The sequence below is a fragment of the Canis aureus genome, chromosome 9 (assembly GCF_053574225.1).
Source record: "Canis aureus isolate CA01 chromosome 9, VMU_Caureus_v.1.0, whole genome shotgun sequence".
NCBI lineage: Eukaryota > Metazoa > Chordata > Mammalia > Carnivora > Canidae > Canis > Canis aureus.
Window position 1 is genome coordinate 7,441,691 of NC_135619.1, and position 21,746 is coordinate 7,463,436.

At 45.8% G+C, this 21,746-nt stretch overlaps 4 protein-coding genes and 1 long non-coding RNA gene across 12 annotated transcripts; 1 reads left to right on the forward strand and 4 right to left on the reverse strand.

Moving 5' to 3' along the window:
• Positions 1 to 707: 707 nt before the first annotated feature.
• On the forward strand, positions 708 to 3,932 carry TSSK4 (testis specific serine kinase 4). 7 transcript variants are annotated; one of them, XM_077908738.1, is made up of 4 exons: positions 708 to 1,205; positions 1,563 to 1,777; positions 2,162 to 2,555; positions 2,918 to 3,932. In XM_077908738.1, exons 1-4 carry the CDS (start codon positions 981 to 983, stop codon positions 3,080 to 3,082), a joined length of 999 nt encoding a protein of 332 aa, XP_077764864.1. In that variant the 5' UTR covers positions 708 to 980; the 3' UTR covers positions 3,083 to 3,932. The 7 variants fall into 7 exon arrangements, with proteins under 7 accessions (XP_077764864.1, XP_077764866.1, XP_077764868.1 ...); XM_077908740.1 differs by having other exon boundaries at positions 710 to 1,205; positions 2,192 to 2,555; XM_077908742.1 differs by having other exon boundaries at positions 711 to 1,205; positions 1,563 to 1,684; positions 2,991 to 3,932.
• Positions 3,933 to 4,369: 437 nt separating this feature from the next.
• CHMP4A (charged multivesicular body protein 4A) lies at positions 4,370 to 8,668 on the reverse strand. 2 transcript variants are annotated; one of them, XM_077908745.1, is made up of 6 exons: positions 8,511 to 8,668; positions 6,829 to 6,978; positions 6,564 to 6,741; positions 5,659 to 5,773; positions 5,120 to 5,255; positions 4,370 to 4,688 (listed from the first exon to the last, which is right to left on the reverse strand). In XM_077908745.1, exons 1-6 carry the CDS (start codon positions 8,665 to 8,667, stop codon positions 4,630 to 4,632), a joined length of 795 nt encoding a protein of 264 aa, XP_077764871.1. In that variant the 5' UTR covers position 8,668; the 3' UTR covers positions 4,370 to 4,629. The 2 variants fall into 2 exon arrangements, with proteins under 2 accessions (XP_077764871.1, XP_077764870.1); XM_077908744.1 differs by having other exon boundaries at positions 4,370 to 4,691.
• A 424-nt stretch (positions 8,669 to 9,092) lies between these two features.
• On the reverse strand, positions 9,093 to 10,518 carry MDP1 (magnesium dependent phosphatase 1). Its single transcript, XM_077908749.1, has 6 exons — positions 10,357 to 10,518; positions 10,196 to 10,256; positions 10,017 to 10,127; positions 9,581 to 9,688; positions 9,404 to 9,489; positions 9,093 to 9,251 (listed from the first exon to the last, which is right to left on the reverse strand). Exons 1-6 carry the CDS (start codon positions 10,391 to 10,393, stop codon positions 9,160 to 9,162), a joined length of 495 nt encoding a protein of 164 aa, XP_077764875.1. The 5' UTR covers positions 10,394 to 10,518; the 3' UTR covers positions 9,093 to 9,159.
• A 684-nt stretch (positions 10,519 to 11,202) lies between these two features.
• NEDD8 (NEDD8 ubiquitin like modifier) lies at positions 11,203 to 21,725 on the reverse strand. The gene is made up of 4 exons (XM_077908750.1): positions 21,567 to 21,725; positions 12,343 to 12,390; positions 12,095 to 12,177; positions 11,203 to 11,566 (listed from the first exon to the last, which is right to left on the reverse strand). Exons 1-4 carry the CDS (start codon positions 21,582 to 21,584, stop codon positions 11,470 to 11,472), a joined length of 246 nt encoding a protein of 81 aa, XP_077764876.1. The 5' UTR covers positions 21,585 to 21,725; the 3' UTR covers positions 11,203 to 11,469.
• On the reverse strand, positions 18,983 to 21,560 carry LOC144320356 (uncharacterized). Its single transcript, XR_013385874.1, has 3 exons — positions 20,962 to 21,560; positions 20,776 to 20,835; positions 18,983 to 19,749 (listed from the first exon to the last, which is right to left on the reverse strand). It is a non-coding gene; the product is annotated as an uncharacterized LOC144320356 (long non-coding RNA).
• Positions 21,726 to 21,746: the final 21 nt, after the last annotated feature.

Below are 21,746 nucleotides of genomic sequence, written 5' to 3' on the forward strand. Positions count from 1 at the left end.
ATGGAAAGCAAGACAAGAATGCATTTCAGGGTTCACAGGTGGAGTCTATTACACCCCTTCGATCTGAGAGATCCTTGTAACCCTGTAACTGTCTTTACTTGTATAAAGGTGTAGAAGTGAGGTTTTGCAACTTTGGAGTCTAGGCTTCACGTGACCATGCAATTTCTCTTTTTTTTTCCTCTTAAAATTCAGTGCTATTATGTCAAAGAACTCTGGCTAGTCCCCTGGATAGTGAGACCATATACAGCAGAAACAAGCCATCCCAATTAAGATGAGGCCACCAGAAGAACCAGCCACTGAGCCCACCTCAACTTGCAAAAGAAAAAAGGCGGTTGCTTTAAGCCAAGAAAAAACAAAAAACAAAAAAAAATCACTTAAGGTTAAGATTCCTTAGAATAGGCTTCTCCAACACCTTGTAAGTCTCTGTAATATCCTCACACGTGTTTCTCATGCTGGAGAATACACTCTAGGAGCAGAGGGTCTCTGTTGGCGTTATGGGCTATTTTGGCCCAGTACTCGCACACTGCCTGGCACACAGTGGGTGTTCCATAAACGTGGATGGTTGAAGGGACTAGATCTTGGCCGGGGCAGGGGGGCGGGCATCTCACCAGGTTGCAGAGGTTGCCTCCAGGAATATATTCCACAGTGCACTTCATTCTCAAGCCTCATGGCCAGGGGCACAAAGAAGGTGAATTGTGAGGTATATGGAACACAGGACCTTGGGAGTTCCGTAACCAGGGGGAGAAAGAAGTAACAACAGCTAGTGGGAACAAAAAAGAACTGCTGCTCCCTTCATCCCCCTCCACGTTCCTAGTGGAGAGTTGAGCCCAGCACCCCAGACTCGCGTGACTATATAGGCAAGCATTTGGAGACTAACTTTACTTTGGTATCCTAGCCCTCAGTAGCTCAAGGTTGGCTTTCTGAGCAGATAAATAGGCTTTTAAGTAGCAAAGTTCCCTGCTCTCAGCAAGCCTGACACCATGGGGAAGGGAGACACCTTGGAGATAGCACCAACCCCCTCTGCCTACCGCTCTGTAATGGAGGAGTACGGTTACGAGATGGGCAAGGTCATTGGCAATGGCTCCTATGGGACGGTGTACGAAGCTTACTACACAAAGCAAAAGGTCATGGTGGCTGTCAAGATCATCTCAAAGAAGAAGGCCTCTGAGGACTATCTTAACAAGTTCCTGCCCCGTGAGATACAGGTTGGAAAGGGGGCTGGAAGAGGGAACTCATACTGAGTTGCTAAAGACTTCTCAGAAGAGGGTAGGGTCAGGAAGGGGAGGAGCCAGCACACCTGTTCCCTCCCCCACAATCAGGGCTGAATGTCTTACTGAGCAGCAGGAAAAGGACTCCATGTAAATTCAACCTCTTTCCATTCACCCACAGGCCCTCACAAAGTAAAAGTCCAAAGCATAGGGTTCACCCACAGCCCACCAGCTCTCTGGAATTTAATCCTTTTGCATGGTTCTAAGTAGGTTAGCAGTGGGATGGCAGGAGGGCTGGGAGCACAGCCAGGGTTCTCCCTTCCTAGGTTTGATGGATCCCTCTTCTGGGGCCAGGTAATGAAGATCCTGCGGCACAAGTACCTCATCAACTTCTATCAGGCCATTGAAACCACATCCCGAGTATACATCATTCTGGAGCTGGCTCAGGGTGGTGATGTCCTCGAGTGGATCCAGCGGTACGGGGCTTGCTCTGAGCCCCTTGCTGGCAAGTGGTTCTCCCAGATGACCCTGGGCATCGCCTACCTGCACAGCAAGGGCATCGTGCACCGGTGAGGGCACGGCCACCCAGGCTGGGGCCTTTGGGCTCTCAAGGGGGTATCATGCATGTCTCCCATTTTCTTCCCTTTTTTTTCCCCTCCCTCAACCTTCCTCGGTTATCTAGGCCTATTCATCCCCTCTATTGTAATGCTTTGCTCAAGAATGTTTATGTAGCGCCCTCTGTGAGCACGGCACTCTATGAAGTACAATGATGAGCCCCAGTGGTCCTCAGGTACCCTCCTCTCTCACCTCGCGGCTCTGCTCACAACTCCGCGGCTCCTCCCTCTCTACCTTGTGTCCTCATGACCGTGCCTCTCTCCCACTCTGCCTTTCCACCTCTAGCCTCTGACCCCTGGCCCTTCAGCTCCCGGTCTAATACTGAGCCCTCTTCCCAGCCTGACCCCCAGCCTTTCTGCTGCTGGTAGGGACTTAAAGTTGGAGAACCTGTTGCTGGACAAGCGGGAGAACGTGAAGATCTCAGACTTTGGCTTCGCCAAGATGGTGCCTTCTAACCAGAGAATGCATAGTAGCCCTTCTTACCGCCAAATGAACTGCTTTACGCACCTCAGCCAGACCTACTGTGGCAGCTTTGCTTACGCATGCCCGGAGATCTTGCTGGGCTTGCCCTACAACCCTTTTCTGTCTGACACCTGGAGCATGGGCGTCATCCTCTACACTCTAGTGGTCGCCCGGCTGCCCTTTGATGACACCAATCTCAAGAAGCTGCTGAAAGAGACTCAAAAGGAGGTCACTTTTCCATCTAACTACTCCATCTCTCAGGAGTGCAAGGTGCTGGCTCCCCCAGGCGGGCTGAGGCCTTGGGGATAACCTACAGGGAGGGAATACCCATCCTAGGCGTCCCCACCCTGGGGGAAGCTCTTCCCCACCAGAGCAATCTCACACTTGAGCCCCTACCCTAGAGTAGTTGCTGGGGAGGGAGTTAAAGGGCTACCCCTGGGGGTGTGAGGGATAAGCAGGTTTCAGCCTCTTGTCTCTTTAGGCCAGGAGGGGATTATGTAAGGGTTTTCCCCCAGGGAACCCTTCCTTCCCTTCTCCTCCAAGGAGATAAATGCCAGGCTCTTCAAGATAAAATCAGGGCCATACCCCCTTTCACCAGAGTGGTGTGATGGGCTATCTTGCTTCTCTCTCAGGTCCAACAGCTAGTTGCCTGTGTGGCACAATGGGGGGCAAGCTCAGCCAAGACCTCTCTCTCCTCTGCCCTAGAACCTGGTCCTTCAGACACTATGCCAAGCCACCAAGCGTGCCACCATCCTGGACATCATCAAGGATCCTTGGGTGCTCAAGTTCCAGCCTGAGCAACCCACCCATGAGATCAGGCTGCTTGAAGCCATGTGCCAACCCCCCAGCACCCCTAATCGGCACCAATCCTTGGAAATCAACACCTAAAAGTGGTTGAAAGGGGGTTGAGAGAGGAGCAAAGCGGGAGGGTCTGGGGCTAAAAATCTATAAATCTATTTCTGATTTAGTTTTACTAGCTGGGGTCAAAGACATTCTTTCCTCAGGGGAACCTTAGCAAGAAACACTACTGAGGGTAAGAGGTGGATTTCTAACCAGTCTGGAACCAGCCATATTGGCACCTGTGAAGTCCACTTGGTAATTCACAATGTAGCACATATGCAGCTCATGGGAGAGAGGGTGCTGGGATGAATGCCCACTTTTGGGAAGCTTCATTATTCTGGCTAAGGAAATGCTCACTATTTTGTATCTGTGTGCATTCTAAATGTTCAAGTAGGGGGGTAGAGGCCCTGGCTGCTGTTTGGTTATGGCTCTATCTCTGTTTACTGTCCAAAGGGATGGCAATATTCTCTTTGAAGAACAAATATCAGGGGTATCAAGATGTGTGATGTATCTTGGTTCCTGCTCCCTCCTCCAAGTAGTTGTTTTACTATTGAAAAAACCCCAGTGAATCATGGCCCCTCAATTAGTGCTCTTAGAAACAAACGACAAGGGCGCATGGGTGGCGCAGGTGGCTCAGGTTGAGTGTCCTGAGCTCAAAAGCTCAGGGTCGTTGGATGGAGCCCTGCATCAGGCTCTGTGCTCAGTAGGGAGTCAGCTTGGGGTTCTCTCTCCTTCTCCCCCTGCCCCTCTTGCTTATGCACGTGTGTACTCTCTCAAAATAAATAGCTAAATCTCAAAAAAAAAAAAGTTCAAACCAAGCCAGAACCGTGGGTTCTGAGTAAAGGAAAGCCAGTTGCTCCTTTATCCCCATATTGTCCCTCCCTTTCCTAAAAATGGGCTTTGCAAAAGGAAAATGAGTAGTAAATCATGGGGCTATCTTGGCAGAGGCATGATTGAGGGAAAGCAATGAAAGAGGACTCAGAGACAGTTCTATACAGTTCTAAGATAAATAATACTTGTGCTTAGCCTCAGCATTAGGCAGCTCTAGGACAAGCCAACTTGAAAGATGAAATAGTACCTACTTAGAACATAGTGGGCCAAGATATTGTCAACGCCCATTTTTTTCTCTGTTCCAACACTTCATTACTTCCTTTCTTACTCCCACTGTGATTCATTGCTTGAAACAAAGCTCCAAAGGCCAGGGAAGGGTTTCAGATGTAGACAAGGCAGTGTAAGCACTACAGTTCCATCTGCCCGATTTTATTGGGAACGAGGGCACCATGACTGCTATCAAGGAGAAGGGGGCCTGGGGGCTCCTCTCGCGCCAACATCCTTTTTCAGAGTTGGGCCAAGAAGGGGAGGGCAACAACCCCTTTCCAGGCAGGGTCACACTATCACCGCTCAGCAGGACCTCCCCAACAGGCTAGGATCCTTTAGCTTAGCACTTGGCACTTAAGGAAAAGAGACCAATGAAGGCAGTGCCGGGAAAAGCAACCCAGACTTATCAGGATACCCACTCAGCCAACTGCTTAAGTGCTGCTTCATCTTCGTCTGCTTCGGGAGCTTCTTTGACAAGGATACCCAGAGAAAGAAAGAAGTGTTAGGACCTTAGCAACTTCAACAATCCCCTGCTATAACCCTGAGAGTCCCTTGGGTTCTCTCTCCCTAGCAAAGAAGCTAGAGGTGTGGTCCTTCTGCTTGCTGGGCTGCTGCTAATTCCCAGAGCACCCTGTAAAATTAGGAGAATGGGCCTCTTTCTCCTAGCACTTGCAGCCCTATACCAGGAGGTATACAGCTTGCTGAGTGAGGCACAAGCTGGAATTTGGTCTTCATTCCTCTTCAGCCAGGTGCCCTTATGCAGTCAACAACCTGTGCAACTGTAGCAGCAGCCCTCTCTGCTTGGTTCCTTTGAAGCAGGATATAAATGGAATAGCCTTTTCCCATATCTATCCCACCTCCTCAAGTCCTTGAGATAATAGTATAGCCCCGAGTACCTGGTCCCACAGGCAGATGTGTAGAGGGTACACTGGGCAGTTCAACGGGGGGTTCTTCCTCTTTGTCACCCACGGTTAACAAGTCCCGAGCCAATTCCTCCTGCTCCAGCAACTCTAGCTCTTCCAATAGCTCATCCTGGATATGGAACAACAAAATTATTTAAGATGAAGAAATGAGGGGCTCCTGGGTGGCACAGTTAGTTAAGCATGCGACTCTTGGTTTCAGCTCAAATTGTGATCTCAAGTCCCTGATCTCAGGGTCATAAGACTGAGCCCCATGTCGAGCTCTGAGCTCAGCAGAGTCCACTTAGGACTCTCTCTCCCCCCGCCCCTCCCCTCCCATGCTCTCACACACTCTCTCTAAAATAAATAAGTACACTTAAAAAAATAAAATGAAGAAAGGAAATTTCTACTTCCAAAAATATATCACTTTTGGAGTGCCCCACATCCCCCAAACTTGCCCCATGATTCTCTTGAGTATTCCTTCTGGCTGGTCTCATGTTTTCTCCCATATTCCCTGACCCCTCACTCTCAATCACCTCATCTACAACATCTCCAAAGCCCACAGGCCGAGAAATGGCATCTGAAATCTGCTGGGCCACCTCTTGTTGTTCTGTAATGTCAGCCATCAGTTCATCCACCTTGTCAATGTCCCTGAAAACAAGGTATACAGTCAAGAAATCAGGCAACAACCCTCCTGACTCTCCCATCTCCCCTTCTGTCTGTGGCCTCAGACTGATAAATCCATGGGTATCAGAAGAGATCCCTGGGAAATTGTACAGAGAGACAAGGCTGGCCTGAAAATTGGCAAGAAGCCACAATGGGGAAGACAGGCTGCACTGCCCTTTCTGAAGATCTTTAAAATTAGAAAAATCGGGATGCCTAGGTGGCTCAGTGGTCGAGGTCCTGGGATCGAGTCCCACATCAGGCTCCCTGCATGGAGCCTGCTACTACTTCTTCTTCTTCTTCTTTTTTTTTTTTAAGATTTTATTTATTTATTCATGAGAGAGAGAGAGAGTCAGAGACACAGGCAGAGGGAGAAGCAGGCTCCATGCAGTAAGCCTGACATGGGACTCGGTCCCAGGACTCCAGGATCAAGCCCCAGGCCAAAGGCAGGCGCCAAACTGCTGAGCCACCCAGGGATCCCCCTATGGAGCCTGCTTCTCCCTCTGCCTGTGTCTCTGCCTCTCTCTCTCTGTGTCTCTCATGAATAAATAAATAAAAATATTTTTTTAAATTTTTAAAAAATTAGAAAAATCATCTTTCCTCCCTGTAATGCTTTGGCCAGCAGAGATCTTACAGGAAGCAAGAAGACTGACCAAGGTCTAGCTGTCATAGCCATCTATACTGTAAATTCACATTCTGAGGTTTTAAGATTCAAATTATAATACCAATCTATTTTCCCCAGTGCCTGGATCCCCTGCTTCCCTCCCCCCGTACCCACATGTCCTGGTAGGCCTTCTTCATGCCTTGGGCAGCAAGCTCCATGGTACGAAGCACTTCTGCATTGGTGGTGGCATTCTCAATGGCCTCACGCTGAAACTCCAGGGTGGATAATGTCCCATCGGTTTGTGCCAGCTGCTGTTCCAATCTTTTCTTCCTCCGCAAAGCCTGTAGGGCGGCTGACCCAGCCCACACCCTGAACATCAGAACCAAAAATCCCTTGCTTCCCACCTAGGCCCGCCCCATTGGCACCTCTCCCCCATTACCTCTCTTATTTTTGATCCCATGCTTCTTGGCCATTTGTAACTCCTGTTGAATCTTCTGCTCCAGAAACTCCTGTTTCTTTATCAATATCTTCTCTGTCTCCTTCAGTTTCTGTATTGCCTCCTCAGGGGTTGGTCCCTTCTCCTTCTTCCCTGGAGTCCAATCAAGCAGGCCCATATTATGTGAAGGAAAAATATTAGCCACCAGTCACTGAGTGCATAATGTGTGCGAGGCACTTCACTGTGTTATTATGAATCCCAAAATGACTCTCTACAATGAATGTATTATCTTCAGTTTACACATATGAAAAGTTACAGAGATGTTAAATTTTTTTGTTTAGAATCACAACCAGTAAGAATTGAGGAGGAATCGAAAGGTGGTACTATGACTTCCAAATCCAGTATTCTTTTGCTATTCCAAGCTGCCTTTCAAGTAATTTCTAGGCTTTTTTTTTTTTTTTTTTTTTTTTTTTAAATAATAGACTTTGTTTTTCAGGGCAGTTTTAGGTTCAAAGCAAACCTGAGTGGAAGGCATAGAGTTCTATACACCCCCTGTCCCTACACATGCACAGCCTCCCAGTTATCATCTCCCAACAAGAGTTTGATCTGTTTTTATAATCACTGTTCCATTTGCTGTCCTAGGAGATGCCCAAGGTCCTGACTCCACAGGATCAAACTGAATAAAGTACTGGGACTAGAGGGAAAAAAAAAAAATCTGATCTCAATTTTCCCCTTCCTTTTCTGTACTTCTAACAATTAAAAAAAAAAAAGAAAGAAAGAAAGAAAAGGATGGCCTTTGCCTGCTTAAAATCCTTCCACACTCTATTGCCTCTACAGGATAAAATCCAAAACTAATGAGACATACAAGGCCCTTCTTGGTCTGGCCTTTGTTTACCTCTCCATCCTCTTTTTTTTTTTTTTTAAGATTTTATTTATTTATTCATGAGAGACAGAGAGGCAGAGACACAGGCAGAGGGAGAAGGCGGCTCTCCGCAGGGAACCCGATGAGGGACTCCACCCCAGGACCGGGGGATCACCACCTGAGCCCGAGGCGGGGAGGCCAGCTCTCGACTGAGCCCCCCAGGTGTCCCTCTCCATCCTCTTTAGCACGCGCGCGCCCGCGCACAGGCGCCAGAACTCCTTTCCCCCAAATACACCAGACTCTCTCCTGCAGTTACCTCTCCCTAGAGTATCTCAGTTCTCCACCAAGCATACCTCTAGCCTTCTGGGTCACAACCCCCCACACTGCTTGGCTTCGGCGCTTCCCTGGTAGGAACAGCCCCGCCATGGAGTTGCTACCCTACACTGCGCGTGCCAGTTTTTGTTTGTCCCCCATCAGGAGCTTTAAGCAGGCAATCCTTCATCACCTCAGATTCCCTTGGCCGGCATAAAGGGTGCACTAGTGCTTCGGGAAGGGCTAGATGATGATAGCCGGGGACTCATCCCCCACCCAGCCTCAACAGGGGGGCGTCCATCCACGTCTCGGGCCGGCCCCCCGCTCTTCCCTCGGGGGGCGGGGAAGGGAGGGCAGCCAGAGCCAGGCTCCCCGACAAGGCGGGGCCTCCTGCCACGTGAGGAGGCCTCGCTGGGCCGCGGACGGGGTTTTCGGGACCGCCCGGGGCCGCGGCCTTCCCCCACAGCCCCGCGGCCAGCACCTCCCGCCGACCAGCGTCGCCCCGGCTCACCCCTCCCGAAGAGTCTGCCGAGACCACTCATGTCCACCCTCGCGGGCCCGCCTCCGCCCCACCGCGTCCCGCCACTTCCGCCTTGCCCCCGGGAGGGTGCGGCCTCAGCGCTCAGGCAGGCCTGGGCCAATCCCTCCTTGGGGCCCCGCCGCGACATCATCAACTGGAGCCGACCCGGCCACTTCTACCACGTGACCCGAGCCACCCCAACCCACCCACTCCCCTTAAAGCGGCCGCTTCACTTTGGGCTGTAAAAAGGCCGCCCCCACCCCGACCCCAACACACAAGGTTTGTTTTCCTGGAAGGGAGTGTGCAGAATCGTGGATTCCACTACTTGGGGCCAGTGGAAGAGTTCTTCAGGCGCTTGACAGAGCTCAGGAAACGGGGTGCGGACCGGGCGAGCACAAGGGGGTCACAGTCGGGAGTGCCCCGATGAAGCCTAATGCCGCCAGCTCTGCTCTTGGCCCCTCCGGATAACCGATAACAGATGCCAGATGCCAGCTACAACGCTAGAAAAGTAGATACAAGCCGGAAGCTCTCTTCCGTCGCACACAAACATACTTTAATAATTTACAAATACACCTGAAAATGCCTTCCTGATTTCCTTTCAGTTTTATGCTCAAATGAGGCTCATCCACAGGCCTGGATCTCAGGGCCCAGCTTGGGCCTTTGCAAATGTCTCTAGTCCTTGAGTTAGGGTTTGAAGATTCATTCCATTCTGGACATGAATGCAGGTAACTCCTAGAAAGAAAATAAGCCACATTTCATCAGGCCTTGTCCTCTCACCCAAGGCTATCATGCAAACTACCCATCCTGTGCCTACCTGCCTAACCCCTCATAGTAACCCTTTCTCCTCATCCCCCAAAGGGCTAATCTCAGCACTCAGTCAGTACCTAGTTTGCTGACGTCTACGATATTCCGCTTCTCGTCATCAAAGAAGATCATCTGGGAGAAACCAACTCCAGTCTTCTGCTGCAACCTGTGCAAGGAGGGGCAGGGAAGGGCCACGCTGGCTTCTTAGCTCCTTCCTCCTCTCTGGTCTCCCCGTTCCTACCCTTACCTCCACATACCTCTCAAAGTGAGTGACCTTGCTGCCTGGGTAGATTTCCCGATGAACAAAATATCTGTCAAGGCCAAAGAGCTCCAGTAGCTGGTTGGCCCCTTCGATCTCCCCCGTCCTACAAAAAAAGTGTCATAGATGGGATCCGGAAGGCCTGGGCTGCAAGCCAAGTTATGTTGAACCAAGGGGAAATCAACTTGTTATTTTTCTGGGATTGGTAGGCATCCTCGGTCCTCACTCAACTCCCTAGCGTCCCCGTCTGACACAGGCGGCGCTGGGCCAATGTTTAATAAACAAAAGGCACCGGAGACGGTACCTTAGGCAGATACGCAAACAGGTGCAAATCTGCACGGCCCAGGTTCTTGCAGCCACCGGGTTCCGCGAGACGTCTCCCGCACGCGTCTCCCGGCGCGAGGCCGGCGGCGTTCTTCAGGGGCTCTCCTTACCGTGAAGCGGCCGCGACGGGCACGTCAAGGTCCTGCAACTGCTGCAGGACGTCAGGCACCTCTGGGTACAGCCGGACGGCCTGGCCCCGCCTATCCCGGACGGCCCCGTCGCTGGAGGGCGAGAGCGCGCTCAGCCGCGGCCCGCCCGGCCGCCGCCCGCCCCGCCAGCGCCGCCTCACCTGCTCCTGTGGAACGGGGGGTCTACGTGCGTGTCCACCCAGAACGGCCAGAGCGTGTAATCTGCGGGAGGACGGAGGCGGGTTCAGGCTCGGAGCGCGCAGGCCTCGGGCGCTGCGGCCGGGGTCTGGAGAAGGAGAGCTCCCCAGTCCCGTCCGCTCACCGAGATCGAAGACCGCCAGCTTCGGGAGCCGCGCCATGACCCGGCCGGCCGGCTGCGCGCTCCGAGGCGAGGCTCTCTTCGCGGCGGCCGGCCCTGCCCCGCCTGCCTCCGAGAACCGGCGACTAGAGCGGCGCGGCGCGGGGCTGCGGCCGTCGGCCTGGACACCGCGCCGGAGCGCCTTCTGCTGGGGGAGCGGGGAGGGACCGCGGCAAAGTGCTGGCGCCACGGCCCGGGGCCGGCCCCTCCAAGGCACCGGCCTCCTTACTTCTCCTCTCCACCCAGCCTGGCCGCAGGGGCTACACTAGTGAAGCCAGGGAGAGGAGCCTTTGGCACTTTATCTTACCAGTTGAGACCTAAGTGACCCAGAGCTTGTCACTCCCCAACCTTTCTCCAAATCGGCCTCTCTGCAAGTATAGCACCCAGAGCCCTGAGCAGCACTCAACACAGCCACAACAAATGTAGTGTTCGTAAAGCCCTTGATTGAAGCCCTTCTTGAATCAGGCCCGAATGTCCAGTAGGGCTACAATGGGAGTCACTGTCCCGGTTTCTACCTCCCACATCAGTAGTATACTGGTAAATGTGTAACAACCAGTTTGCATTGTTTGCCACTTGTGGCCAATTTCAAGCTACCAGCATGAAATCACTTAGGGGATTGGGAAGAGGTGCCAGTGTAATTAGATCTCCTGAGCTAGTAAACCCCGCTCCAGACCACCTAGAGTGGACTTTCCTAAAGTCTGATAATCCCCACCCCAAGGGCACATTCCCCTCCATTGTCCTACTTCTTCAGAGGTGTAAATGAGTGTGAACGGGGCCCATTTCAGTCACATTTGTGCAATACAAGAAAGATTCCAGGAGGTTAGGAAATATTTTATTGACAACTAGGGACATGGCCGTAAGAGAGGGAAGCACACAGGACTGCAAACTAAAACCCAATAGCCAGCAAGGGCCCTTTGGGCCAGGAACACTGCATCCTAGGGTCCTCACCGTCTCCCACCAAACAAGACTGGGCATCCAGGAGAGGGGGCAGTGGCTCTGGTATCCCACAGAGTGAGAGGATATATGGTGCCTCATTATGAGCGACAGGGTAAGGAGGTAAAATGGAGGGAGGGCCCATCACTGCCTAAGACCACCTCCTCCTCTCAGAGCCAACACCAGGTGGAGGACTGAACCACCTAAGATCTTGTAATCAGCTGCTGTCTTCTCATCATTCCTGCAGGAAGAGGGGGGAAAAAAAAAGACCTTAGAAATACCATCTAGAACAGGATTCTAACACTGGGTTTCTTAAGTCTTTTTCCTGGTTTATGAACTCAGGTGAGAAAAAAAAATTACATCTTTATTTTTACTAACCCTTAACTGACATTTGATATTTTTAATTGTGAACATAGGCAAAAAACCCACAGTGGTATTAGCAACATGAGCCACCTGTTAACAACAGAAATTATTTTCATATCATATTACAACTGTTTGTAAATATTTTGAAAATGTCAAAATTATGGTAATTAGACCCACTATTAGATCTTAATGTATTAATAAACTGCATATTATATCACAAACTTGTTTTTAGTAGTTTGAGAACTGTATCTCAATATAATTTTGTAAATCTATGTATTTTATGTCTGCAAAAATCTTATTCTGAGAAGGAATTCATAGGCTTCAAAGGATCTGAGGCTCCTCCTCCAGTATTTGCTCCCTCAACCTCACGTAATATTGCCACACCTCATACCCATGTCAAACTCACATCTGTTTTCCACTGTAGATGAGCCGCTGCTGCTGTGGGGGGATTCCCTCTTTCTCCTCCACACGCTCCTTGATTCGCTCCACCTTTAGGGGTACAAGTAATCAGGGACTGCTAAGGGGTAGAACCATGGAAGTGGAAAGAACAAGAGCTATGCAGATAGCATGAGAGGGAAAAGGACTGAGTTCATCAGCATATCCACACAAATGTGCAAGTAGGGAGACAGGCATGAAGTATTGGCCATATATTACCTTGTCTGTGGGTTCAATGTCAATCTCAATCTCCTTTCCGGTCAGCGTCTGAAACAGGCAAGTGTTTTATGAGTCCTACAGCCTAACATACAAGTTTTCTAGATAAAACACCCTGCTCTGGTCTCTGGGGATCTACAACTTCTGAGAGAAGCATGTTCGAGGCAAAGCTGCTTGAAGAATGTGACCCATACCTGTATTTATCAAACACTTTTAGGCTGTAGACAGTTTTGATAGGACAAGATGCTGTGAACCATTTTACCCCCCCCCCCATCTTCCCACCCCACCTTATTAGAATCCAAGAGAATATTGGCATCCCTTTGATGAGATAGCAGTAAGAGATGTCCTAAGGACAGCATGCCTTTGAATCAGGACACTTTTGTTTCCTTATTAAAGCTAGCAATTAACATATAATTTTTCAAATTCTCAGGGACACCAGAGACCACCCCTAGCCAGCTTTTTGTTGTTGTTTTTTAAAAATTTTATTCATTTGAAGAAAGCGAGCAAGCATAAGCAGGGGGAGGGGCAGAGGGAGGAGAAGCAGGCTCCCCACTGAGCAGGGAGCCCAACGTGGGCTTGATCCCAGGACCCTGAGATCATGACCTGTGATGAAGTCAGACACTTAAATGACTGAGCCACCCAGGCGTCCCAGCTTTTTAAGTAACACTAAAATTCAATATTCCATTCTCCTGTAACTTCTCCAGACTTCTACCTAAGTACTAAATTGCAGCTCTAGTCTTGACTTCTTCCACAGGCTAAAAGCTGCTAATACATGTAATAATTACACTGATTGTATACTTTAAAATGTTGTCCTTCGGGCAGCCCTGGTGGCGCAGCGGTTTAGCGCTGCCTGCAGCCCAGGGTGTGATCCTGGAGACCCCGGATCGAGTCCCAAGTAGAGCTCTCTGTATGGTACCTGCTTCTCCCTCTGCCTGTGTCTCTGCCTCTCTCTCTGTGTGTCTCTATGAATAAATAAATTTAAATAATAATAATAAAATGTTGTGCTTCATCTAATTTAATCTCCCATTCACCCTTGCTTTTTTTTTTCATCCTTGCTCTTAAAGCTCTATCTGCACCAGTCTACAGTAATCCAGACCACACCAGCCTGATTAGGAATATTTCTTTGTTTCTACTGTTTTCCTTGTTCCCATACCCTCCCCCACTCTTTCCCAAATGTTCAAGGACCCTTTAGAATTGATGACTGGTTCCCAGCGCACTTTAATACCTATTGCTAGTTGTTTAAGTGTCAAACCCTCTAATTTACACTCCGACCTTCAGAAAAAACAGAAATTCATCTTCCTAATCTAAGCACAAAGCAGTTTGACACATAAATGATGAGTATTTGTGAAAGGGCTAAGCACACAAATGATTACATTATGACCACAGCCAACATTTAATTAACACTTTCCAACAGCCAGAAACTCCCCTAAGTGCATCCATATATTTAATCCTTGTAAGTATTCATGAGATATGTACTATCACTATTACCATTTTATAGATGAAAATGGGGCTTGGATAAGTTAAAAAGCATGCCTATGAAATCAAAAGGAGAGTGTAGACCCAAACACACTCTCTGGTCCCAATGCCTGTGCCCATTTTTTTTTTTTTTTTAAAGCTCTGTACGCAGTACTGCCTGAGTCTCACTGGTCTGGTTTTGGGACCCAATGTATGCTGTGATAGGTTAAAAAAATAACATATGGTTTCTACTTATGGTATTCACATTGATCAGCATGATGAAGTACTTAGGACCTAATTTCTCAACCATGAGAATCAGTTCAGTAAAAAAAAATTTTTTTTTAAATATTTTTTAGATCCAAGAGTAACTCCTTTAGTTTTATTTGGGTGCAAAAGAATAAATTACAACAGTGATTCTCAAGATTCTACCCCAACCCAAGCTGGGCTGTGTGACAATTTATGGGAAAAATGCAAAAGTGAGATTTTTCATAAAAATATATTCAGGGCACCTGGGAGACTCAGTTGGGTAAGTTTTCAACTCTTGATTTGGGCTAAGGTCATGCATGATCTCAGGGTCATGAGATGGAGGCCTGAGTCAGGCTCTGTGCTCAGCTAGGAGTCGGCTTGAGATTCTCTCTCCCTTTCCTTCTGCCCCTCCCCATGTTCTCTAAAATAAAATCTTTTCTAAAAATTAAAAATAAATAAAAACTAAAAGAGTTCTGAATGATAGAAACAACATACGGTGTTTTCTTTAAGCCCTTTCAGACAAAATGAAAAGTTTGCAATTCTGTATCATTCATAAATTATTTCACTTTATTGATCTTAATACTTTATTTTTTAAAAAGATTTTATTTATTTTGAGAGTGAGAAAGAGTGCACAGTGGGGAGGGGCAGAGGAAGAAGCAGATTCCCTGCTGAGCAAGGAGCATTAAGCCGGACTCAATCCCAGGACTGTGGGATCAGGACCTGAGCTGAAGGCAGACAAGCAACGGAGCCACCCAGGTGCCCTGATCTTAATACTTTAAATGCAAAAATTCTTCAAGCAGATAATCTATTTCTAGATTAACTAACTTAAAGGAAAAACCTGAAACTTGAGCAAATATCCCAAGAAGAACGTGTTTATTAAACAGGTTTACAAAAAAAAAAAAAAAAAAACAGGTTTACTGTAAACCATGAGGAACAGCCTAGTGCCTATTAATAAACTATTCAACTATGGTACAGAATGAAGTGTTTATTAGCAACAGTTTGTACACTAACACAGAAAGATCTAAAGAATGTATAATTAAGTATCATTTTCCATTTGTAGCTATATACATATGTATTTGCATAGAAAAAGGGATTAAAAGCATACATATCTCCTGTAACAATAATTATCTTTGAGGAAAGTAGCACTGAGGAGAGGGTTTATCAAGGGTAACTTTCCCTTTATCTGCACTATTAAAATTTCTAATAACAATATACTCCATGACATTTATAATAAACAAATACTCATTCTGATTTAAAATAAGAAATTTTAAAGAGTATTAAGTACCCTTAGAGGGGCGCCTGGGTGGCTTGGTTGGTTAAGGGTCTGCTTTTGGCTCAGTTGGTGGCCTCAGAGTCCTGGGATTGAGTCCTGCTTCCATTGTTACTCCCTGCTCAGTTGGGAGTCTGCTTCTCCCTCTCCTCTTTGCCCCTTCTCCTACTCATGCGCTCTCTCAAATAAAACCCTAAAAAAAAAAAAAAAAAAAAGACTAAAAGAGAACTGCTCTCCCAAGGCTAGGATGCTTGGACCTAATGACATTAAGAAAAAAAAAAATATTGGTTTGTAAAATTTAAAACTCTAAGGACTGGCCTTTGTTTCTGACTGTAGAAGCTTATATATCCAAAGAACAATCTGGCAAAGTGGTGTCCCCATAACAACACTTTCAGGAAGATAATCATGACTATTAAAAAGTGTATCTATGACAATGGTCATTATAGCCTTTTGGTATTGAAAAATTACAATCAACCTAAATATCAAACAACTGAGGGTTAAATAAATTATGACAGAGGGAAAATTACATAATCCTCAAATAATGTGTGGAATAAGGATATAAGTCCAATTTTGTTTAAAAAAAAAAAACACAAAATACATGTGTATCCATACATATGGTTTCAAAAAATTTGGAAAGATAATATTCATGAATGTTTTTATCTTGAGTTGTGAGATTATGGATGCTTTTAATTGTATCACTTGTGCATTTCTGTATTTTTCATTTTTTTTTAATATCATGGATACATTGTAATGAGAAAAATATTATTTTTAGAACAATGTCCTTGATGAGAGTATAAGAAAATGATTCTGTAAAGCAGCACTGTCCAAGAGATGTAAATGTAACGCAAACCACACATACAATTTTAAATATACTAGCAGTCACATTTTTAAAAGGTCAAATTAACTTTAATATTCTTAAACCCAATATATTCAAAATATTATCAATTCAACGTATAATCAATATAAAACAATATATTTTGCATTCTTCTGTTCTAACCAAATGTTCAAATTTCTGTGTGCTTTTCATACTTGCAAGCATGTCTCAATTCAGATGGTAAATTTTCATCTGAAACACCTGATCTGTATTTAAATTTCATAATTTACAATTGAAAAGGTAGATTTACATACCTAACTTGTTCCAAGCATACTTAAGTTTTTCACTGACTAAATAAAGTCTCAGGCTTTATATTTATATAAGTAAAATTAAATACAAAAAAAAATAGGTAACTCAGTCTCACTAGCAACTTGTCAAGAAGCACTCAATAGCCCATGTGACTAATAGGTACCGTTAGAGCATTCCAGCTAATATGAGAAGTAACAATAAAATTAGACATCCCCATTTTGTAATCACCAAAGAATTATAATAGACCTAGGCAATGACTAACATCATAGAATGCAAAACAAGTTAACAGAACTCCATACCATACCACCGTCTATAAATGATTCTCACAAGAACACATACAAAAGACAAATCAAGCTTCTAGATGTTATTACCAATCAACAGGAAATACTGAAGGAATATATATTAAAAATCAACATGGGAAGAGCGGCCTGGGTGGTTCAGTCGGTTGAGCATCCGACTCTTCATTTCAGCTCAGGTCATATTTTCAGGGTCTTGAGGTGGAACCCTACCTCAGGCTCCCTGCTCAGCAGGGAGTCCGCTTGGGATTGTGCGGTGCTTGCTCCCGCTCTCTTTCTCTCGCTCTCTAAAAATAAGTCGGGAGGCCTGGTGCTCAGCAGTTGAGCGTCTGCTGGAGTCCTGGGATCAAGTCCCTCACTGGGCTCTCGGCATGGAGCCTGCTTCTCTTCCCTCTTTTATAAATAAAAAATAATAATAAATAAATAAATCTATCTTTAAAAACAAAAAAGCCAGCATAGGAATGTAATCAGCAAAATCCAAACTGTGGGAGACTCTATCGCACCACCTAGTTTATTCAGCAAAAAGGGGAAAAAGGAGGAATTACAGGTTTTTTGAAAAACACTTAAAATCCCTATCAACCAAATGCAACATATGGATCTTAGTTGGACTCACATTCAAACTGTACAAAACAAATGAGAGAATGGGATACATTTGAGGATAGTGAGAACTCACTTAATCTTTTAGATGTGATAATTATAGTTACTTTAGAAAAAAAAGTCCTTTTTTTACATATAAATACTAAATACATACAAATAACACATGCTATGCTATTAGGGATTTGCTTCTTAAAACATCAGGTAAGAAAAAAAAAACATCAGATAAGGAAAGTTAGTGAATATAATTAAGATTGGCCATGAGGTGATAGTTTTTGAAGCTGGATATGAGGTGCTTTATATCCTCCTCTCTCTTGTTGTATATGTTTGAAATTGTACATAATTAAAATTCAAAGAATTGGACAATTTTAAAAGACACTCTTGATATGTCTTAGTGCGTTTCTTCCCCCATATCTGGTCACTGTGACTTTGGAATACATTCAATGCTGTTTAGCAAGTCAATGATGAACCTAAACCCAACATACTGCTTTAGGCACCAGAGGGGATATAAAAGAAATTAAGTGATCCAGCTCTTGCCAACAATCTTTCTCTTTTTTTTAAAGATTTTAATTTATTTATTTGACAAAGCACAAGCAGCAGGGAGCTAGCGGCAGGCAGAGGGAGAGGGAAAAACAGGCTCCCTGCTGAGCAGAGAGCCCAACATGGGGCTTGATCCGGAGACCCTGGGAGCATGACCTGAGCAGAAGGCATTTAACCAATTGAGTCACCCAGGTGCCCACCAACGATCTTTTCCAAGTAAAGATTTACAACCAAGAAACAGTGAGGCATACAATGAATAGAACCAGTATAAAAGGAAATGCCATGTTGAATATTACTACCCAAACACAAGGTATAATGCCAAAGCGCGATGGTGGGTGAAATCACATCAGTTTACATCTGAATGAAGGGCTCCTGGGTGGCTTAGTCGGTTAAGTGTCTGCCTTTGACTCAGGTCAGGACCTCAAGGTCCTGGGATTGAGCCCAGCCTCAGGTTCACCACTCAGCAGGTAGTGTTGCTTTCTCTTCCCCCCTCTGCTCCTCCCTATGCTCTCCCTCAAATGAATAAAACCTTAAAAAAAAAAAAAAAAAACCAGCCTGAATGAAATTAACATTTCACACCTAGTTTAATAGCTAAAATAAAAAGGACATGACTAAAAATTAGCTAGGATATAAAGGAGCTGGAATGCTTATTCACTGCAAATGGGAATGTAAAATGGTACAACCCCTTGGAGAACTGTTTGGAAGTATGTTTTAAATTTACATAGATTTACCACATGACTCAGTAATTCCCTTAACAGGTATATACCCAAAGGAAATGAAAATATATGTCTACAAAAGAACTTGTATAACAATGTTCATAGAAGCCGTCTTCATAATAGCCAGAAACAGGAAACAACTCAAATGTCCATCTACAGGAGAATGGCTAAACAAATTGTGATAGTCATTCAATGTAATACTACACAGTAAGAAGGAACTACACAGATACGACAACGGACACAATGCTGAGTGAAAGAAACTAGACATAAAATTACATATCCTTTAACTCCATTTATATGAAATTCAAAAACAAGCAAAACTAACCTATGGGATTTTCACAGGGTATGGGGGAAAATGTTCTAGATCCTGATGCAGGATGTGGGGTCAAGGAGTACTAAAATAAAAAAGATTATTTAAAGAAGGGGCATCTGAATGGGTCAGTTGGTTAAGCGTCTGCCTTCAGAACAGGTCAGATCCCAGGATCCTGGCTCAGTGGGGAGTTGGCTTTTCCTCCTCCCCCCACTTTTGCATGCGCTTGCAAATAAATAAGAAAAGAAAAGAAAAAAAGAAAAAAAATTTTAAAGATTTTATTTATTTATTCATGAGAGACACACACATACAGAGAGAGAGAGAGAGAGAGAGACACACGCAGAGGGAGAAGCAGGCTCTACGCAGGGAGTCTGATGTGGGACTCGATCCCAGAACCACAGGATCATGCCCTTGGGCCAAATGCAGGTGCTAAACCGCTGAGCTAGAAGAGAAAGAAATTTAAAGAAGACCTGTATGCTGATTTTTTTTTTTTTTTGTATGCCATGTTTTCAGCTTAGACTCTGAACTTTAGAGTCTACATAGTAGGAGATACATAGTAGGAAAACCTGGTTGGAAGTATTACAGAGAAATAAAGACATCAATTAATGAAACCCTAGACCAGAATAAGGGTAATGGGAATGGAAAGAAAGTCAAGTAAAAAAGAAGTTCTCAAAGGAAAAATTAGGTTCTGTAAGTGAACAATGACTCTAAAGAATTGGGTTCCAGATACCTGGTAGATTGACAGGATCAGTATGAGATGAGTATTGGAAAGATGGCCTAAGGCTGAAGATGATGTATTTAATTTCTCAGAGATGAGACATCAAGAGAAGACAAATCAGGAGAGATTTTGTTGTAAAGGACTGCAGAAAGAGATATGGGAAAAATTAGCTACATGGAGATGACAGTTGAAGAATTCACAAAGGAACTGTGCTAATAAAAACCTATAGTAAAAAAAAAAAAAAACCTATAGTAAAGAAGAGCTAACTAATTGCTTTCGTTTGCATTTAACCTATTTTTAAAAATGCAGTTAACAAAAAAGATGAAGGACACAGAAACCTGTTTGTGGAGGCACAAAGAAAAGTGTTTCAGGAAAGGAGACTTATAATTTTAGAGAAATACTAAAAAAAAATGGATTCAAAGAGACAAAATCTAGTAGTAGTCCCCAGACAAGCAGCACCAGCATCACCCAAGAGCATGTTAGAAATACAGACTCTCACGGCTCACCGCAGACCCACGGAATTAGAATCAGCATAACAAAATCCCCAGGTGATTCTTGTGCACGTTTAAAGTGAAAAACCCAACCAGAACGCAGTGGTTTTTTTTAAACTGCAGGTCTCAATCCATCAGTGAGTTATGAAATCTACCTAGAATGGAACTGGAAATATCAGAGCATTACCACATATGGTAAGTTTTTTGTGTTTGTACGGGACATTAGTAAGATTTTCTTACTGTAGGTTGAGATTTTTAGAAGTTTACAAAACCCTGAACATGACTAATAACCTCTAAGAGGATGTGAGAATCCATATTCAAAAGCATTCTAGTGTTTCTCAGACTTCGACAGTGACTCACACTAAGAATTACATACAGGCTAATAACACAAACGTGTTTCATATATATTGAACATATACATATATATAACGAGAACAAAAATTTCACAGAATATCCTGATATTTCTATTTTCTTTCTTTTAATGTTGCTTGAGACCCACTGAATTGATCTCGCAATTAGTGACTTTTAGTCTAATCAAAGTTTGAAAAACCATGATTTTTAACATGCTCTTTGGCCTCAAACCTCAGCTAAGAAATGAGTTAGAAAGACTGAAGAGGTTAAGAATGGCTGTGAAGCATGGTAAGTATACTAAAGAGCTGATGAAATAACAAACTTACTCAGCAGTAAAAAGGTCAAACTAATGTTGCACTGCGTCAATTTTTAGTTTCTCTCTCGGTCTGTAGGTACGAAAGAAGCAATAGCAGAAAGGACTAATGAGAGTTGGGAATTGGTGAAGAATCACGGGAGAGATGGAGATGTAAGAAACGCTACTAGTACCAAGAACCAGGGCACGGACAACTAACCTGCCTCAGTCAAGGAAGTGAGGCTGGTCCAGGAGGCCCGGCTCAGAAAGGCAGGTGCTGACTGAACACACTCCCAGCTTTGGTTCCTGAAGGCCGGCTGAGACACCGCACATTGGCGACAGCCAGCAAAGGCTTACAGTCTAGCTCCTGAGAGGCCCTCGGTTCCCCAGGCTAACGTTTTTGTGCCGTGCTTGGAAGCAGTTGCGTTAGGGGCTGGGAGAAGCAGGTAAGAAGGGCAATGCAGAATGGAGATTACAGCTTATTCCAAGAATCCGAGAAGGCGAGCCAGGCTGCTGCTTGGCCTTCTCTATGACCGTGGGGGTTCTAGGAGAGCGAGACCCCAGACAAAGGCCGCCTCCATCTGGGTCATGGCACAGTCCTGGTGAGAAAGCAGGACCCGACCCGGTATTCGGGGGGGGGGGGGGTCCCCAGCCCTCAAAGCCCTCTTGGGGGGGCTACTTCCCATCACCCCTCGCGCGGAACCCTGAGGCTGTCAGCACCCTCCAGGCTCGGGAAAGGCGTGGTTTTCCTTCCCTGCTTCTCCCGCAAGGCACAGCGGCCAGCCCAGTACCACAGCGTCTTGGCAAGGCTGGAGGTGCTCCCACCTTCACTTTAATTAGCATCTTCTTCCCAGTTTGGAGCTGCACACAGATAATTCGCTGCTTCCACCGCTGCGGTCGCCGCTGCCGCTCCCCAGCAATCCGCCTGTGTAAGTCACTTCTGCTTCCGGGTCACTGCCTGGCTCCACCCCTTCCCTTCCTTCCCCCCCCCCCAACTTCTTTCCA

Bases quoted from the DNA above. Each gene is read 5' to 3' on its own strand.
- NEDD8 (XM_077908750.1), bottom strand. The intron at 12,178-12,342 runs GTAATATATGGC...GTACCCCTAAAG, and splicing joins ACATTGAACCCACAGACAAG to GTGGAGCGAATCAAGGAGCG. The intron at 11,567-12,094 runs GTGAGTTTGACA...CTCTTCCTGCAG, and splicing joins ATCTACAGTGGAAAACAGAT to GAATGATGAGAAGACAGCAG.
- MDP1 (XM_077908749.1), bottom strand. From the start codon at position 10,393: ATGGCGCGGCTCCCGAAGCTGGCGGTCTTCGATCTCG. The intron at 10,128-10,195 runs GTGAGGCGGCGC...CTCGCCCTCCAG, and splicing joins CCCCCGTTCCACAGGAGCAG to CGACGGGGCCGTCCGGGATA. The intron at 9,689-10,016 runs GTAAGGAGAGCC...CTTTTTTTGTAG, and splicing joins CCCGTCGCGGCCGCTTCACG to GACGGGGGAGATCGAAGGGG.
- TSSK4 (XM_077908737.1), top strand. From the start codon at position 981: ATGGGGAAGGGAGACACCTTGGAGATAGCACCAACCCCCTCTGCCTAC. The intron at 1,206-1,562 runs GTTGGAAAGGGG...TTCTGGGGCCAG, and splicing joins TCCTGCCCCGTGAGATACAG to GTAATGAAGATCCTGCGGCA. The intron at 2,556-2,990 runs GTGCTGGCTCCC...CCTCTGCCCTAG, and splicing joins CCATCTCTCAGGAGTGCAAG to AACCTGGTCCTTCAGACACT.
- CHMP4A (XM_077908744.1), bottom strand. From the start codon at position 8,667: ATGTCGCGGCGGGGCCCCAAGGAGGGATTGGCCCAGGCCTGCCTGAGC. The intron at 6,979-8,510 runs GTGAGCCGGGGC...ATTGGACTCCAG, and splicing joins CGGCAGACTCTTCGGGAGGG to GGAAGAAGGAGAAGGGACCA. The intron at 4,692-5,119 runs GTACTCGGGGCT...TCCTTGTCAAAG, and splicing joins ACATCTGCCTGTGGGACCAG to AAGCTCCCGAAGCAGACGAA.